Raw genomic sequence first — 19,943 nt, 5'->3', positions numbered from 1 at the left:
ATTCTTTATTTATTATTAAAAAATAACTAATATATAAAAATTGGTAACTTTTAAGGTTAGATGTAGTGAAATATATAATAATACTGATAATAACTTTGTTATGAGGTACACTCAGGAATAGTTGTGTATTATGTAATGCAATACAGTAACGCGAGATGCACGTTCACCATGTTATTTGTAATTTATATGGTACAAATAGTAGTTAGACAGTTCAAAAAGCAGTAAAACAATAAAATTTAATATCAATAGCTGTATACTGTTACAAGCTATAAACTACTTAGGATAAACAACTGTGGTTTTCAGTTACAATTTGCAATCATTCCAGACAGAAAATAGTGAAAATTTATAATTATTTCATAATTTTTTTACGGTGATTACAATGTTGGTCAAACCAACCAACCTGTATACAGTTAGGATAAATAAAATATAAAGTTTTACTGATAAAATCATTTGATATTTACTTAGGATTAGGATGTTTAAGGTTTGAGATGAGAATTGAAAATTTTCAGATGAAAAAAAAATTTTTTAATCTTATGAAAATTACTTTGCATTTATAAAGGGAAATAACATGCAGTGTGAACTGCATACAACATTTATTTTACTGAACATTATCATGCTCTTTTCCACTTGCAGAAGGTAAACATATAGTGTACATTGTAAACAAGTTTTCAGTTGACAATGAAATGCTTTTTTCCTTTTTTTATTGTTTATTAAATTCTACCTATGAGACCCTTGAAAATTGCACTGAGAATGTTGAAAAAACAAGTTGAAAGCCTAGAACCCTTCACTGTAGGGTCCAAGTAAGAATCCTGGTCAATTACTTATTACACTGAAATCAGCAAAAACTTCTTGCTTCATTGAAATCACTCATGTTGCCTAAAATTATTAAAGTTGATGCCTCAAAAATACTTATACTGTTATTTCATTTAGGTGGTTACTGTATAAAACCAGTTGAACATTCAGTAGAAAAGTTATACTTTAATATTTTAATGGTTGAAAACGTTTATTCAAAAGTATTCATCTTTTCAACTATGTTATACACAGAAAGCACGTTACATAAGATTTTACTATTCATCATTTTATCTATCTCTAATTGATAATCATACATAACCAACCTGATACATTTACAAGCTTTATATCTAAAATTTTCCTTACAATCCTCTAAAATTATACGTAAAAGTTAAACTGATTTATACCTTTTATAAAAATTTAATAAACACATTATTCAAACAAACCAAAATAACAAGTTCCCTTGTAGTAACAATTTCAAAATATTTGAATAAATTTGATGTATGAATAACTGAAAAGCAATAAGAATTTACTTTTAAAACCAGAGATTCTTAGGCTTATAGTTTCAGTGTAGTCTGAATACCTTTATTGTGATGTGACACAAATACAGAACTTCTGTTATATAGTGCTAATACAAAATATATCTCCAGTCTTTCTAAGCAATCAACATACAAACAGAACAGACGATTATTACATTGAATAACACAAGTAATGGTAATTTCGATAAATACAATGCATCAAATACACTTTTATTAGAAGTATAACAGTTATCAAAAACTCTTTTTAATATATATTTACTTTCCAAATACCAATAAGTTTTGAAAAAGATTCTGAGGGCCTGAATTTATCTTGTGCTGAAAATATAAGTATTATACATTTAATCCATCACCTTATTTCAAGTTTCTGTAAGCCAAGATGTAGTAATTCAAGCATGATAGGGTAGATGGAGCAGAACTCACGACCCTGACGTTGTTTCACAGTATTAACATAGGCTTCTAATGTCCACCTTTAAACAGATCAGCAGGTTGTACAATCAAACAACTAAACACTAAAGCAAAATCTATCAGGAAAAATGTGAGTGCACAAAATACAGTAAACTTGAAATAATAATAAAGAAAGTAAAAAACATTTGTGTTAAATGCTTATATTGTTTTCAGATAACAATTGCATATAGTTGATTTTTAACAGAATATCTAATTTTTACAGAAATATGAATAACCAAGAATACTATATAATGGTCAGTCACTCATCTAAGATATTTAGGCTACAGATTCAAAAAGTGTAGGAAAACTGGTTCCTATGTACATTAACTACGGTAACATTTAACTCACCTGATAAATAATAATTGGTCTTTCTCTGAAGAATGATCATCTAACCATTTTGAATAGTCAGCAATTGACCAGCCAGAAACCTAATATAAAATTCAATAGCTATCAATGATACTTAAAATAAAAACTACAAGACTAATGAAAAGTGCTGTTAAATAATCGTCTTTAGTAAATTCTCAACATGATATTCTTACAATTACTTTATTTTACGTGAAAACAATTGCAAACTTACAAACAGCAAATATAGATGTACAAAACATACATTAATATTTATAATTAATGTGAAAGTGGACATGAATACTATAGCCTTATGATTTACCTTTTTTCTCTTTTTTTTAAATTTTACACGAAACAAGAAAGATACTAGCCACTACTGATACTAATTCAAGTATTAATAAATATTAATACTGAACTATACAAGGTAAATTTCAATAAGGGTTTGTACAGGTAATGAAAAACCCTAAATCTTGTGCCACAATTTTTTTTTTATACTTCTGTCAGAAAGGTTTCTGAATTTACTTGACAATACTGATAAATGAAATGGGTGAAAAGTCTTTGAGTATCTACTCCTTTACCATGAAACTTTTCACTAAGTATACTTATTTCACTCTAATTCTTAATAATTTAAGATAATTATTAACACTACATAATTATCAGCAATAACAGAATACAATGTTGTCCAATTTAAGCTAATAAGATTATTCTTTATGAGAAATGTAGCACTTTTACATTTCCCTAAATATTTAAGATATTAAATCTTGTATGATGTACTCCTTCAAAAAAGTTTATTTTATTTTTGCATGTGTGTATGTGCATATGTATATATATATTTTTTCTCCATTCTCTTTCAAATTCTACTTCCATGATTATTATTTTTAGTTTATTCATTTATTTGTTAATTAATTATTTTTTACTTTCTTGACTTCACAATCAAAAATTTAATTTCACACCTCCTAACAGAGACTCTCAAGTCCTTTACAATCTCAATTTTCAGTGTTCTTGAACTCTCTCAACCTCTTGTTGGATCCTACTAACTAATAACACTTTCCAGTTCCTTATGACTTCAATATTTCAGTACTTCTAAACTCTAAACCTCCAGTCAGTTGTCACCAATCATTAAGTTTCTTCAATATCATTTCAATACTTTCAACTTCTTGTTGGCTCTTACCAATCAATAAGTTACAGTTCCAACATTTCCATACAACTAAGCTCTCTCAACTTTGTTTTGGTTTTTACCAGCCAAGTTTCTTCAATCCATCATGATCCAAATGTGTCAATACTCTTGAACTTTCTTAACTACCTGTTGGTTCTTCCTAAATCAGAGAATAGTCCTTCTACTTCTAAAACCAGTAACACCTGTCTTCTCGATCAGAGGACAGATAATGTGTCTTTAGTCATATTTCATTACAAAATTAAAACAAGTGGCCGAAATTTGACAATAATCTTCCTAAAAATATATTGTTTCCAAAAATAAAATATCTAATTTTATTTTATTTTTTACTTTTTCTGATAAGACTGTTATTTAACGTAATTATTTGCACTCGGACCCTGAATAGTTCATATGTAAAATAATTTTCCTTTTAAGTATAATACCAATTGTTTATTTTACAGATTTTACATTTTACGTGAGCAATCTTTAGAATCTCTTAAATGAAAATCAAAATTTTTTTAAGATAAATGTTTATATTTTATTTGCCATTTTCCTTAAAACATCATTAACTCTAGCTATTATCATCAACACAGTGAAATTAAATGTTTAAAATTAAGAAACAGAAATATGTACACACCTTTTAAATCTTCATAGAAAAATTATCTAAAAATATCTTCTTTGAGTAACATGCATAATTTCACATTTGTATATTTACACTTATAGTTTATTTTTAAGGTTTTATTTTCCTTTTCTGTTATTCAGCTTTATTCATGTCAACACACATTCAGAAGTGCTTGCAGGCAATATCACATTGCTTTTAGCAAGACAGTTTAGTCCACACAATATTTTTTGCTCTTGTATGTTTGTAAAAGCTGTTTCAGGTATTCATAGTGTAAAATAATTTTAAAAAAAATCATTAAACATTTCAAATACAAGTAATACATAATTAACTAAAACATAAAGGTAAAACCTAAATACAACCTGTCTATCAAACTAATATATATATAAAATGAGAAAAATTTCCAAGAGCTATGGACATTGCTCTCAACAATGGGCTTAGACTCATTTCACTTCATTTGTAATGAGTTTGTTACAGTAATGACCTTCAAGAGCAAAACCTGCTCTTTCTATTGGTTACAAGCATGCCATTCAACTTAAAACTGTCACTTAGCAATACAACTTCTACTTTTCAAGTGGTCATAGCATAACTTGAACTTGGGAGTTTCTATGACAGTTACCTTTCAAGGCCAATTCTATGAATGTGTACCAAGTTACTACTGAATGAAATGTATGTATACATAATTTACTGCCAGGAAGAAAAATATTTTTAACCATAGTCACTGCCTGTACTTAAAGTCTAAAGATAATATATAACAGCTGCTTGCACTTCAAGTGAGAGCGAATGTGAAATTTTTAATTACTGTTTCAGCAGTTTATTTTTAAATAAAGGAAAACTTACATAATATAAAACATTTCATAATGCTAATTTCATTAAGTGGTTTAATTAAACTTTGAATGTAACTCAGTGACATGCACAGAAATGAGTTTAAAAATGGCACCAGTAGTCACAATTTTCTACCTTTAAGAATAATTACTATTATTATCACTAGCATGAGAAAAGAACAAGTTTCCTATATAAATAAAACAACAACTGAATTTCCATCTCTAAAAATAGCTGTTAACATAATCTTCTGAGAAAAACTAATACTGATACAGTTGTTAAAGGTTTTGTTACTTACTTCATATGGTGACTTGAGCTCTGGTGGTGCCTTTGAAAAAAGAAAATGCAGAGTAATAGGAAAAGGAAGAATATCTCCTACTACAGAAGACTTTATAATATGGGCAGGAGTTTGAAATAGTAGAGGACGGAAAGAACGAAGTAGCTTGTACGACTTGCCAAGTTCTCCAATTCTAGAACAGAGTGTTTCAACTGCCATCTCCATTTGAGCAAAGTCTGCAGCAAGCCTCATCCTTCCACCATCTCCTAAGGGACGCACTAAGCTGGCATGCCGAACAAAAAAATCAATGGCTCTGCATGCTACTTGCTGAATACTGTAAATATATAAATATAAAAAAATTTTGGTGCCTAAAAATTATACCAGGCAGAGTTTTCTGAACTAAACTGTTAATTTACTGAATAAATCAATAATAAAATTGCTCAAAAATGTTATAATTACTCATAATCAATGAAATCTATAGAACTTTCTTATTAAAATTAATTAACAGTTAAATAATTTCAATATAACAGTTGTTAACAGAAAATTACAATATAATTTGGGGTTTGGATAGAACAATCACAAGACTTAACTCTGATTAAAAGCTAGTGGTACAAAAAAATCCATGTTAATTCAACATGTTAATATTTGTCACCAAAACGTTTTTACAATATTTGAAAAAACTTACAAAGCAATAGCTATTCACTAAGGTCTATTAAAACTAATCAAAGATTTATAATAGCCTGTAAAAGATTTTGTGAAAAAAACAAGCTAGTACGCGTTTATTCTATATATATGCTATGTCAGATACCACATACAAGTATTACATTATGTTAGCAATAAAAATGAAAGAATCTCTTGTAACTTTAATGAAACATACTGTATGTTTTAATTTCTCATGGACGAGTTTTCAATTTATTATGCTATGTACGTTACATATTACAATTTCAACTTTGAAGTTACTTAAATGTCAATATGTATAAATTTATGATATTTGCCAAAAAACTTGATACACACAATTTTCTTTCTTAACGCAAATATATTCTAATATACAAAGAACAATACAATCTATAATAATAATTACTACAATTAATGATTTATATAAAAAAGTTTTACAAACTTACAGACAATGCCAAGTCTTTTATCTGGTCTGGAACTGATTATTTTATCAATGGTTCACAAACAGCAAATTCATTCTAATTTATATGCAAACGTTTTACAAACTTACAAATAATATTAAGTCCTCTATTTGGTCTGGAACTCAATGCTTTGTCAACGGTTCACAAGGCAAAACTGACTTTTATATTAATACAAAGATACACTCGAGTGGAATGCTAGTTGGCACTATTCTTCACATGCAAGTTTTTTTTCCTGACAACAAGAGCAGATTTTAAAATAAATGTATAAAAGTAATTCTGTTACAAACATGTTACAACGTACATTCTAGAAAATGTATCCCACAAGATACTTACTTTTTCTGCACTAAATCACACACTGGTAAAATGGAAAAATATTGTCCTTTAACTCGAAATATAAAACTCTGTAGTTCTTTCATGTACAGAGAACAAGGAGGTTCAGGTGTGTTATTGTCACTCTCCTGTCCAGACCTAATAAATATAATAAAAAATTAACAATCTCTATCTTGAACAGAGATGTGTGTTACTGTCATTCCTATCTCATAAAAGTATTATAAAATTAATGATCTGCACTACGAAGAAAGACTCAAGATTTATAGCGTTGTCAGATCAGAACCATTCTTACAAGTAGTCATCACACATTTACATGCAGTAGTATGACATAAAATGAGAGTATATAAATTCTTTGACAATCTCCTTAATAAAAATTACTTTTATTTGCTTTGTATTTAAAGACCTTATTTTTTGAAAGAATAATTTCATGACAAAAAGATACAAAAGTAGTTCAGAAACAAACAGTTAACTTCCTAGTAGTACTGTAAAAAACTAGATTTTTTTTCTTACAACTTCTTGCTTCAGGTAAATCATAATATGCTCCTTTTACAAACACTAAATTCTATCAGTGTCAAGAAATTTTGTTTACATCTTTTGAAACAAGTTTTAAAGCTAAATTTCATATAAATATTATTCATTTGATAATGACTCTCAAGAAAATGAAAAGTATGGTAACAAGACAAATTATTTGAATTGTTTTATACTGATCATCGTGTATGTCATTCTAGACTTCTTTTAATTAAGTAACTGCAAAGCTGTAAAAATGGTTATCTAAACTATGCCCACTGCAGGGACCATATCACAAATTTTAGCATAAGTTCTCAAGCTTGCTGTTGAACCAGAGGTTTATTTTAGATATAAAGCAACATTTTTAAAAATGGAATCACATGTAAATTGCTTGTCACTTGGGCCAGATAAACAATGTCTGAATTTTCACACCAAAATTATCCATAGGTAATAATCTGTACTAACTGTACTTTCTATACCAAGACATTTTCAAAATACAAGATACTTAATAATGTGTAGAATCAACAGAGATAATAAAGTTAATTTGGAACAGTTCTTCTGATTGTATCTATGATGAGTAACTATTTTTGAAAGAGAAAAACAAACACAAATACAACATAGCTAAGCAGTTTATTACGTTAAACAACCTTAGTTATAAAGTGTGTTGAATTTAATTAATTGAGTACTGTACTGATAATTAATATAATTTCTGATCTAATTTGATAATTACAATATTTTGTCAGATAAACAAAAACTACCATAATGCATTACATAATATGACATTACATAACCTTACACATTACTATACTGTTCATTTTAAGTAGCAACCATATTAATGGTATAATATTACAGTGTAATATAATTCCATTGTATTCACTTGTATAGTAGACCTTGTTTTAATTGATCTGATTAATACATACACACACATAGTGGCAGATAGGAATATGTGGCAAAATACTTCATTTGGTTTTAGCAAATGAAATTATTTATAATTCACTTAAGTTATTAAAACAACCAAAGAATTTTTACTTTGAGAAGTCTTCCTTGTGCATAGTCAAAATAATTTTTTCAATAGCCTCAGCTACTGAATTCATCAAAGGATGAATAGCCTGGCTCATGAGCACTGGAACAGACTGTTCAAAAATTTTGGAATACTGTAGGTTATGTACAAAACAAAAAAATGCACAGTCCTTTATATTTTATGTTGCATATAACACATGAAGAAGAAACTAAAAAAAGATTAGTCAGATGTACATAGTAAATAACATTAATTAATTTATAATTAAACTTAACAATCATTCCAGTCATTTCATTTTTATATCAGAATGAAGTAATACAATATTTAGTATTTTACAATAAATCTATTTTAACTTGTTTATAAATAAAACTTTCTATCATTTGTGTGATTTCATCAACTTATTAATGCATATGCAAATGCCATATTTTGGATAGCATATAGCAAGGATGAACACCAACATTCACCTTCTGAAGGGTAAAGTGAAACAATATACAGCATTATAACTTTCACATGAAACATACGACAAACTACACATTATTTTCAGATTTTTTTTCTGTAGTATTTGTAGAAAGAAATTTAAAAATAACACTATGTAACAAGATTTTTACTTTTTCTTGTTCCTGGGCAGAAAGTGTTATTTCCCAATTGCTTATGCCTAAAGTAAATGGAAAAAGACCTATTTTTCTCTTCAAACTTTACTTTTGTGACCTGGGAGCATATAATGAAAACATGATGCGAGACTATATTTGGGGGCTGATATGTGAAAGTGATTTACATTACAGTCACAAATCTCAATAAACTACTTCAAAACAGTTTTGTTCATTTTTGTATAACTTCAGTATAAATAAATACATGTAAATCTTGATTCATATCTTGTTTTGTTCAGACCTTATGTAAATAAAAATGTGCAAGTTTGCCCATTTTTACATAGAAAATAGGTTAATTTCTAAATTTCATTATCCAAGTCACAAAAGCAAAGTTTAAAGGGAATAATGGCATTTCCTGTACTTTTACAACATAAGCAATTAAAAAAATAACACATACTATCCAGGAACCATGTGTTACATAGTGTTATCAGTCACATAGATATATTTTTTGAAAAAAAATATTCATGTGAATACTGAAATATATATATATATATATATATATATAAATATATGGATTACAGTGGCAATTTATACTCTGTTTTGTATTAAAACATAGAATAGTTATCACTATACTACCAAAACAATTTTCGTCTTTTTAACTAAGCATCTATTATAAAATAATACTAATTGTCTATTTCAACATCTTTGACATAATTAATTGTTTTTTTGAGAAACTGTGCATCAACAAACCCTTTTTTACACTTTCATGCAATTATTTGAAAAAGCAGCATGTCTAAGATGTGACAAAAAAAGAGCCCAGGAATTATGCATATAAATAATTCATTTCTTAACACCCAAGAAAAAATGCCTATTTTCCAATTTTTATCAATTTACCTGAAGTGAGGCTCGAATAATTTCTGCAGACTCTTGAAATGGTGGTGAAGGGCCATCCAAGAACTGGTAAGGGATACACAAAATAAAACGTATACTTTTCATCTGTTAACATATTCAAAATTAACTATCAGTTTTATATCCTTCACATCTTTATTCTTCCCACAAATGTTTAGGAAAAATAATTTCCATTGCAATGGTAAATGTGGAAAATAATTTTTCATACTTTATATTTTTTGTATGATAATGATAACCATTTCATATGTGTGTGGTGTAAAATTTAAATTTAAGCTTAGAACAGATACAAGAAGTACACAGTCACATGCATTTCAGCTGGAACAAAAACGACATTTGCATTTTCCTTTCTTATTTATTGATTTAAACTACTACTTTCTATTTTACATAATTCACTTTCCTTTAGCAGTATATGTTGCTTATGGCACATTTAATGGTTAACATTTGCTAATAACTTTATTTTCACTGTTTTGTGTACAAGAAACTTTATAGTTTGTTTGACATAAATCAATTTATGTACAAGCAAATACACATAAGATATGTTTTCTTTCAGAGCTGACTTTACCCCAGTTAAATTTCTCTAAAGATATGTGACTGTTGAAACACAAGTCATTTATTACTACTCAGAAGACTTAACATATTTTGTAAGCCCTTGTAATGCTTTCACTTCATTTTAAAACAGGTGATAGAAAAAATCAATGAAAACATGAATGGAGAAACCTTTGGAAAATGAAGTGTGAGAATGTGGTAGAATCTACCTGCTAAACTAACCTCTGTTAGTTGGCTTTCAAACAGCAACAAAAGGTAAGCAATAGTAGCATTTAAATGTTGATGTGATGTGGGTGGATGAATCACTTGAGTTGCTTCCTCATCTTCTGTGATCTTAAAGAACAGAAGAGATATGCCAAATTAAACATGTTCCAGCACAACATACCTCAGTGTTTTTGTGAAAATAACCATCATTATATAGACACATACAACCAAAACAAAAATATACAAAACACAGAATGTTTCAATTAAATTAATTGAAAGAAATTATTTTTATTAATACTTTAGTGAAAATTTATAACTTTTAATTACTAAGAAATTCTAGGAATAACATCATCCCTTCATTACTTTATCTTATAGAAATAGTAGTAACACAATTAACACTTTCACTACAGGCATCTTTCTAAGCATGTTACAAGATTTTAGTAAGTTACATTAAAAATAATCCAAATTTTAATATTGTATAGGTTTAAGTTCTTAATTTTACAAGACAAAATTAAAACAAAATCCTCAGTTTCCCCTAGCATGAGAATTGTTACAAATTCTCTCTGGGTATCTCCTCTTCTCCATTTTATTTACCACTCCTCTGAAAAGTATGAAATTTAAACCAAGTTGCTCATTATAATATTGTTGTTGCTTAGGCAAAGCATTCTTTTTATAGTCTTCAATCTTACTTGTTACAGAACCCTAAACTACAAAATCATACCCCTTTCTGTCACATCTACCTAACACATCTTCTCTTGTACAAACTGCCAAAAGTTCTTTCTAACATTTAATACTTATTAATTATAACTAACAGAAAGCCAAATCTATCAAATGAAGTGTTAAATCACAGAGAACTGTACATTTCCCTTCTAGTTCAAACTTTATCATCACAGGAAAAACATGAACAATCATAGCTGAGGTTTAAAAAAGTTATCACAATCATAGTAATAAATATCTGGGAGAATGACAGGCAATTTGTGAAGGAGAAGAGGTGTCAGGTAATTAGGTCTGATTTTCTAATTTATACACAAATAAGATTGAAGACTATAAAAATTGCACTTTGCCTGAGTAGTAACTTTATCATAATGAGCAATTTGTGTTATATTTTATACATTCTGGAGGAGAAGCATATGAATCAAAGAGGGAAGGAAGAATATGTTACAAATCTCATACTAGGGAGATTGAGGATTTTGTAAAATATTTTCTTATAGATTTAAAACTTAAAACACATATAATATTAGAATTTGGTTTATTAACTACATTTTAATGACATATTTATTCATATAATATTATAATAAAGTAGTTTTATTAAACTTTGAATATAACTCTGCAAAGTTATGCCATGCAATGACATGCCTAAGGTGAGAGGGTTTACCAAATTTTGAACATAACTATAAACAGTTATGTCATACACTCTGACTTATCCATAAAAAGATTGTTAAATATTTGTAGCCTAAATAAAGTTGCTTTTTTTAAGTTGATGTGTCACACAAAAATTCAAAGTTAAAATGCTTCTTTTTTTTTTTTAACTTACCATATCCTCACATTTTATTGTAAAAATCTTCACAATATTACCTACAGTCTTTGCAACATTTTTGCTGAGAACCAAGTCAACACTGGCTACTGTCATCTCACTACAAAGTTGTGACAGAAAAAGAAAAATATATAAACTTAAAATTATGTTTACATATAAAACATTACAGTTCATTTTGATTCTATTTGAACTCAGATACTATTGTTTCTGAATCATTTGGAATGCTGAAGTGTGTTTGCACAAGTTGAATAGTATACTGAATAAAAAAAAAAAAGTTAAATTCACTTTTGAAACGAGACTTACAGGTTATAAAATAAGCAACAATTTATGAACTGAACCAAACTAAATGAGTTCTTATCCTTGTTTATGCATGAGTAAAGCTCTTTGCTTACACAAGAGGCTTTGCTCATAACTGACCATTATTAAGATCTTAAAATAATTCAAACAGATAACTTTTTCATGCTTGATTTATTAAGCGTTCTTAAATTAGTATGTTCTTTCATTTGCACCAGAAGATTTCTCATTATAGAATGGATGTAACCTTGCTTGCAAAAATTACAAGTAAACTGATAAACTAAATTTTTTATTATCAAGGAATAAATGTGATATTTATATCTTTAGAAATAGAGAAAATTATATATGGCCTCAAAAAATCATCACAGCTGCACATCACACTAAAATTTGAGTGTGCAGTTGTTTTTTAGCATACAAAGAATGCTTTCAGACAAATGCCAAGATTATATAAACTTACAAGACTCATATTGGCATCGTTTTGTTGAAAACTATTTCAACCTCTCTCCTGTGGAGTTAGAAGTACCATATTATGCTCAGAAAAAAATATCAGATGATTCACAAACACTAATGTTTTCACTAACTCTGATATCAAACCAAATTCTAAATTTATTTTTAAAAATTATGTTTGTTTGTTTGTGTTGAATTTCATGCAAAGCTACATGAGGGCTACCTGCACTAGCCATCACCACCCACCACCAACTCTTGGGCTACTCTTTTACCAATGAATAGTGGGATTGACCATCATATTACAATGCCTTCACAGCTGAAAGAGCAAGCATGTCTGGTGTGACAAGGATTCGAACCCTTAATCCTCACATTACGAGCTGAGTGCTTTAACCATCTGGCCATGCCAGGCCAAAAATTATGTATAAAATGAATAAATAAAATCTTTACTGCATTAATTTCAACTATGAAGTACTTTAAACTAAAAGGAGCAGAAAAATTCCTACAATTTTATTTTACATAATTTTAAGATCGAGTGGTGCAATTTTTTATTTGAGCAAGAAATGCACCCCACTAAGTGACAAGTCAGGATTAAATATTTTCCTCTTGCTGACTTCTCGCTGTTTACTGTACAGGATAAATTTTTACCTTCATTAAAAGAGAACTTTTCTAAGTTGGTAACTCCTTGCTAACAGTTCACAATCAAACTATCTTTCTACTAAGCATTTAGTAACTTCTACCTATCTTTTGACGAGATGTAACTACTCCACAAGTATAGCAATGAACATTATCAAACAAAGACCTCTTTGCTGCTCAGATGTGTTTATATTCCAAACATATGATCAAGATATTGATATAGTTCATTATGTAGCTCCAACTTAACATCTACTAGCAGGTGGGCTTTCAACTAGATATTGACAAAAAGTATCTCATAGATATACATTTCTTATCTGATAACAATTTTAATACAAACTATGTTGATTCTGCCAAAACATAAATAAAGCAGACATTCCTACTTTCAAATAATATGTTTTATTTTTTAAAAAGGCTTTTACCTAAAGATTGGCTTTACTCAGTTAACAAGCTGAAAGTGTTATCTAAGTCTGATAGAAGATAAACAGCATATAAAGGAATCTTAATAGCTGAAAAAAAAGCAACATTTAGTACTATGTAAATTATTTTTTTTATGGAGTTCTAACTCCAACATATAGAGAAAAGAAGACCACCAAGATATAGTGATTATCTTGGGGACCTAGTGAATGTAGTGTCATTTTGCACAATACCAGAAAGCCTTACCTACCATAATATGTCAACTGCAAACAACATTTATTAATATATTTGCCATAATCCTTTAAACATAGTTCAAAGAAAACACTGACTAAATTTAAAAAACACAAAATCAAAACCATCAGTACCTTGAAATGATTTTTACAATGCCTTCTATGTCATCTTGTGTTGGGGGATCCTGGTTTCCACCTGAAAACACCTTATGAACAGAGTCCGAAAGACGAGAGAGAGACTGAGAAAGATAAGATTTTTCAAAGGAAGTCAAGGTATCACGTAATGCCTTTTCTGGGCTGAAAATAAAATGCAAGATTTCTCCAAATGTAATGTCACAGAAAATTCTATGTAAAACCAACCAGAATCTGTTACATATGGCATAAGAGCAAAAAATAGTTTCTGTATTTGATATTATAAAATTTTTAAACTCTTAAAAATATCTTGTACAAGTTTATCCTACTGTCTTAATGTGAGGCCATATTCTTCATTTAATGGAATAAACTAATTCCTTCTTGCTTCTTTTTCATAGAATTTTAAAATTTTACTCCTGTTTCATAAAATTCAAACAATTACATGTGAAATGCAAGTACATATTCTATTTTAAGCTAAAGACAACATTTATGAAAAAGTGAAAAATCTTATATATTAAAAGTATTACCTTTTTATTAATTTTTTTTGTTGAGAAAAATGACCTTTAATAACATTTAACAATTCATGAAAAACATACAGTTCCCTATTAGGTGGTTTTTTTTTCAATAAAGAATAATTATACCAATAAACACATAAGATAAATAACAAGTCATTATTTTGGAACTTGTAATTTAATCTACATTAGACTCAAGGAATTATTATTTTTTTTATTACTGAGCCTGTTTATAAATTTAAAAAAATATTAAACTTTTATAAGGAGTTTGAGTGATAAACAAAACACCAGTAAATAACTTTCAGAAATTAAAAAAAAAAATGTTAAATTACTTACTTATAGGTATCAGCATCTATAGTTTCAGTGAAAATTTCAGCACTATCTCCACTATCTTGTTGCTGTAAAAGAGAATCAGGTCCTGTCACAACATTTATGCTGCTGTTAAAATGTTGGAGTCTCTTCCACAGGTCAGTATACAATTTCAGGAGTTTGGGGTATTCCACTTCAAATGCTTGTCGTATATGTGTTGATTCTATTAATATTTTTGACATTAAATTAGTACTTTTATTTACATGATAGTAACAAAATATTAATATACTGAAGAAATTAAATATAACCTGCAAAGACTGACTATTTTTTGAAACTTCTCAAAATATATTTTGCACCATTTTTGTTATAATACACAATATATAAAATGTTGATAATATAAGCTTTAGTGGAAACCATATGTTAACTATCAACTTTACAATAAAGGACAACACATATCCTAAACTATTCCTCAATTAAGAATGATAATAACCTACAGAATCTAATAAACCTTACACAAAAACAAGATGCCCATTTTTTGTAAATGTTGTTTATATTTTACTGAGCTTTAAATCTGAACATATTTTTAATTAATAAAAACGTAAGTAATATTTGATATTTTCTTTTATATATATATATATATATATATATAACCATAATTTTTAAACCAAAAGAACACATTAAAATTAAACAAAATATGCTCCATTTTTTAAAAAATGTGGGATTATAAAATATATCTTAGATTTTGGAGGTTATTGAAGAAATAGGACTCACATTGTGGTGGGGATACACTGTCTGTCAGTCTTAACCTCCAATTCGCTCATCTCGCAAGAAATAGACACAATTGGACTAGAAATTAGGATAGTGATATGTGGGTGCTCAAGCCCACAACATCCTACATCTATATCACCCTTCAATGCATTTAAAGAATGCAGCATATTTTGTTTAATTTTAATATGTTTTGTTTTGGCTTAAAACATTGTGTTTATAATAGAATTAATCAAAAGATGGAATATGCTGTTTCTAATGCAGTCCTTTCTCGTGATTTTGTTTACTTATTTAACTTCATTTAAATATATTAATTTAATTTCACAACTTTTCCAATTTTTTGAAAACTTGAAATTTTAATAATCTTAGATATTAAGGTGATCACAATTTCTGAAAGCAAAGTTTACATTTTCATCCTATGTCTACCAGCTACTTACTTTTTATGTAAGATTGCTCTTGTCATATCTCATTCCAAAAATAAAACTGTTTAAAATTTAACAAGAACTTCTTTAAAAGTATGCAAGTTTAGAGAAATAAAATACTTAATTGATTTTTTTTATATTTCTAATGAAAATTCATTAATGTAGTTATTTGCACTCAGACCCTAAAATAAGTTCACCTGGAATGTGATTTTCATATTGTGTATAAAAATATTTTGATCTTAAAGATTTCACAATTCAACTGCAAAATCTGTAGATCTGTCTAAATTAATATTTTACAGTAAATGTTTATATTTTATTTTCTGCTTTGTCTTTTATAATTAACATTTCAATTTAAGAAATGAAAATATGTAATATGTTTTACCTCTTTATTGAATAACTTCAAAATACCTTCTTTGGGTTATATGAGACATTTCATGTAGTAACCTTTTCACTTATTGCTTATTTTTAAAGTTTCATTTTCCTCTGTCATTCTTTATCTTTGATTATGTAAGTCAGAACAAATGAATGGGTTCCTTCTTGTGATATGGGATTGTCAGACATTTTTAGCCTATGCAAAAATTTTTAGTACTCGTTTATTTTTCTAACCCTTAAGAAGCAAGGCAAAGATTAGAAATATTTTAAAAATCATTAATACTTTCAAGTATGAATTTTAAAACAAATAATGCACAATTAACTAATAAATAAAAGTATAACCTAAATGCAATTTAACTGTCTATTGAAGTAATATGTACAATGTGAGACAAAATAGCTATGTACTAGGCAAACCAATCATCAACAATGGATTTAGCAACAGTTCACCTTCAACTGTAAATATATATACATTGATAGTTACACAACAACCTTAAGAAATTATAGTGTTAAATCAGCTCTTTTGTATTGCTTATAAGCAGTGGATTCAAGTTAAAGCTGTTGTTCATCTTAAACTAGAGATTTTTTACAATGTTTATCTTTGATCCCTGTTCTTAAACTTTGATTCATGCTAGTGACACACAAGCTATATGTGTGTACTTTGATTATCTGCACAAAAAATCTACATTACATACCATAGAGCTGAAAGGGAAGAAACAAAAAGGTTTTTAACCATGATCTTTTCAAGTGACAAAAAATAGAAGTTTTAATTATTGTTTTAAAGGTTTCTTTTGAAATAAAAAATAAAACTTGGATAATATAAATTTTGGTATGATAATACTAATTACATTAAAATCACATCGATATTAAAGTATTTGATTAAATTTTGAAAGAAACTCAGTAACACTTTGTGATATGTACAGAAAGGAGTTTAAGAATGCATTGGTTGTCATAAAGACCTTCAGTGTTTTCTCACTTTTATAACAAAGTATTTATTACAAATTGTGTCACAAACTAATTATAATTCTTTAAAATTGGTATATTTCTGTTTGATTTTTTATCTGTATGTTTCTTTAATCTTTTCAATCCACTCTTAAAATAGTATGTTTATTTTACTTGCATATTTATATTAAATGATCCCCTATCTTAAATAATCTAAGTTTTGATTATTCAATAGTATGTAAATGACAATAATATAGTAATTTTTTTTTAACTTTTCATATATCTGTGTAAATAACAAACAAAAGTAACAAGACTTTTATTTCTTTTATAAATAATGTAAAATAAAAAATGGTATAGCAGAATCTACAAGGCTGTATTTCAAATATTCAACTGGATAATCTCTTTATTGGGATAATTAATTTATGGTACATTAAAAACATTTTATAAAACAGTACTATAACAAGCATTTTTACCTTGAGCAGTTTTAGAGAAACATTCTGTAAGAATATTTGTCACGATACTCCAAAAATAAACCATGATGTTTCTCTCCTCATTCTTTTCAATATATAAAAATAGAAAATAAACTTTGTTATTCACATTTATGAAAAATATATATCATTGAAGGGAAAAACTGGGAGTCTACATAAAGAGTATGGCTCACGTTATAACAAATGTAATAGCACACAGAAGTTTTTCAGAGTTTACTGCATAACTGATGACACACACTTTAGGAATTATGAGTGGTGTTGTAAACCTTTTTAAAAAGTTATTGTCACAGTAATGAAATATACAACTTTCTTTTCAAAAATATGAAATGCATGAGGCCCAAAATTTCGTTACAAAGGCACATATAGGATCAAGAAAGAATAACAAAGAAGTGTTGGATTTTATGAACTGAGAGTGGAAACTAACTGAATCACTATCTCAAAATTAGGATTGTCTTTCGAGAGGCTAGACTATGAACAATTAGCATGATAAACTTACTACATGCACACACACAGTGCTTTTCTTATAAGGAATGTACATAACATTGATTTCAAATTTTTTAGCGCATATGCTTATCATTCAAAAATAAGAGACTAGAATAAAATTCACCAATCTATCCTCAACTGCAAACAAGAGCATGACTTCATCCAGATTTGGATATCAGTCTAAAAGCAATGAACAAGACAGATGAAATCACAAGTCTGAGCTCTAAGACTGGGCTTCTAATGTGAATAAAGATTATAACAAAGATGAATTCCACATCAAACTTGAACAAAGAGAGAACTCCAAGAAGAGCTGCATTATAAATCTTACAAACCATATATTAAACAATAAAATACTTTCCTAACCTTTGTGATAGGATACACATAGTTCAAGTCATACTTCAGACTTCAGTGTCTAAACTTAAAATTCCAGCTTTTCATCCAATCTCATCAAATTAATAACACCTTACAAAATTTTATCACACTGATCATGACAATCCATACATGAAAGCATTTAAAAAAATGCACATAAACAACAACTGAAAAACATTTTTACTAATATGACTTCAGAAGACCTAAATAAGTTTCAGCATTCTGTTATGAAACATTAAAAGTGATGTCTGACAAAGAAAACCTCAAACAAAATAACAGTTAACAATCTTCTTTCCCTAATCTAAATTTCAGAATTCTAATTAAGATGTTTCCAAAAACTTTTCAATTACAGCTGGAGACAAATTCTGATTATAAACCTACATTACACCAGAATTTGATCAATAACAGATAAAGAAAAATGGTTACACTTAAAAACATAGAAAAAAGGTTCATTTACTGAGATTCTTTTTAAAAGGCAAAAGAACCAAAATAGTTACAAAAACCATTTTACACAAATTATAAAAAAATGCATACAGTTACTACAAGATACTAAGAAAGGACCTTACTAACCAGACAGAACAAATATCATCAGAAAATTAACAAACTGAAAATCACATTTCACTCAAACTGATTCAATAAAGCTCACAAATAAATCTTTAAAATACTTTATTAAAAAATGAAATTTCTGTACACAACAGACTAACATTAACTAAAATCTCCTCAAATTTCATGAATATGCAAATGATAAATGCAGAATTACAGTAAGTAATACTGACAAAAAAAGATATCCCTCCTGTGGCACTGAAATATGTTTTTTTTTTTGGCTAAATAAAACTGTTTTAACATATATTACCAGTTACACTTCCTTTATTTATTTTTCAAGATTTTGGTATGCTCCTCTTTGATATAGTGATAAGCTTAGTTAACCCTATCAATGTGGATTAAAGCTTGTATAATTAATAATTCTATTTAATATGAATTATGTAAATTTGTTGTGCACCTAGCACCATTGCCTGCAAACTGCAAAAACCAAGACAACTGATTTCCAGTAAGTTTGAAATTTTATATTTACTAGACCCCACTACAGTTTAGTTATTAAGCTTGATAAATTATAGTGGAATTCTGTGGTACTGATATAATAATGTATGATTTTTTGTTATTTCAAAATGCATATATTTAAAACCTTCAAAAAATTTATCTTGCATCTTCCTCATGTAAAACTTTCAACTTTATAAAGCTTAGCAACCTATGTAAAGCAAACAAATGTAAAGTTCATAGCCAAAAGGGATAATTATTTCATATATATTTTTATTTACTATTCTATGATTTATGAAAATTAGCTGAAATTTAAGAACTTATTTGTGAATAGCAATAATGT

The 19,943-nt window shown here is 27.9% G+C and overlaps 1 protein-coding gene across 5 annotated transcripts in view; it reads right to left on the bottom strand.

The window, feature by feature from the left end:
* Positions 1-216: 216 nt before the first annotated feature.
* The window catches only part of LOC143253045 (conserved oligomeric Golgi complex subunit 5-like), a 94,232-nt gene continuing 74,505 nt past the window's right edge, over positions 217-19,943 (bottom strand). For all 5 annotated transcript variants that reach the window (XM_076506151.1, XM_076506152.1, XM_076506155.1 and 2 more), the window contains 11 exons: positions 17,699-17,780; positions 14,755-14,950; positions 13,910-14,071; positions 11,757-11,856; positions 10,241-10,351; positions 9,458-9,520; positions 7,988-8,091; positions 6,455-6,589; positions 5,007-5,319; positions 2,121-2,200; positions 217-1,795 (listed from right to left, as the gene is read on the bottom strand). In XM_076506151.1, coding sequence (XP_076362266.1) covers positions 1,675-1,795; positions 2,121-2,200; positions 5,007-5,319; positions 6,455-6,589; positions 7,988-8,091; positions 9,458-9,520; positions 10,241-10,351; positions 11,757-11,856; positions 13,910-14,071; positions 14,755-14,950; positions 17,699-17,780 — 1,467 coding nt within the window. In that variant the 3' untranslated portion in view covers positions 217-1,674. The remainder of the gene's footprint in view (positions 1,796-2,120; positions 2,201-5,006; positions 5,320-6,454; positions 6,590-7,987; positions 8,092-9,457; positions 9,521-10,240; positions 10,352-11,756; positions 11,857-13,909; positions 14,072-14,754; positions 14,951-17,698; positions 17,781-19,943) is intronic.

This window comes from Tachypleus tridentatus, chromosome 6, assembly GCF_004210375.1.
Source record: "Tachypleus tridentatus isolate NWPU-2018 chromosome 6, ASM421037v1, whole genome shotgun sequence".
Lineage (NCBI taxonomy): Eukaryota > Metazoa > Arthropoda > Merostomata > Xiphosura > Limulidae > Tachypleus > Tachypleus tridentatus.
This window is presented reverse-complemented; position numbering and strand designations above follow the sequence as displayed.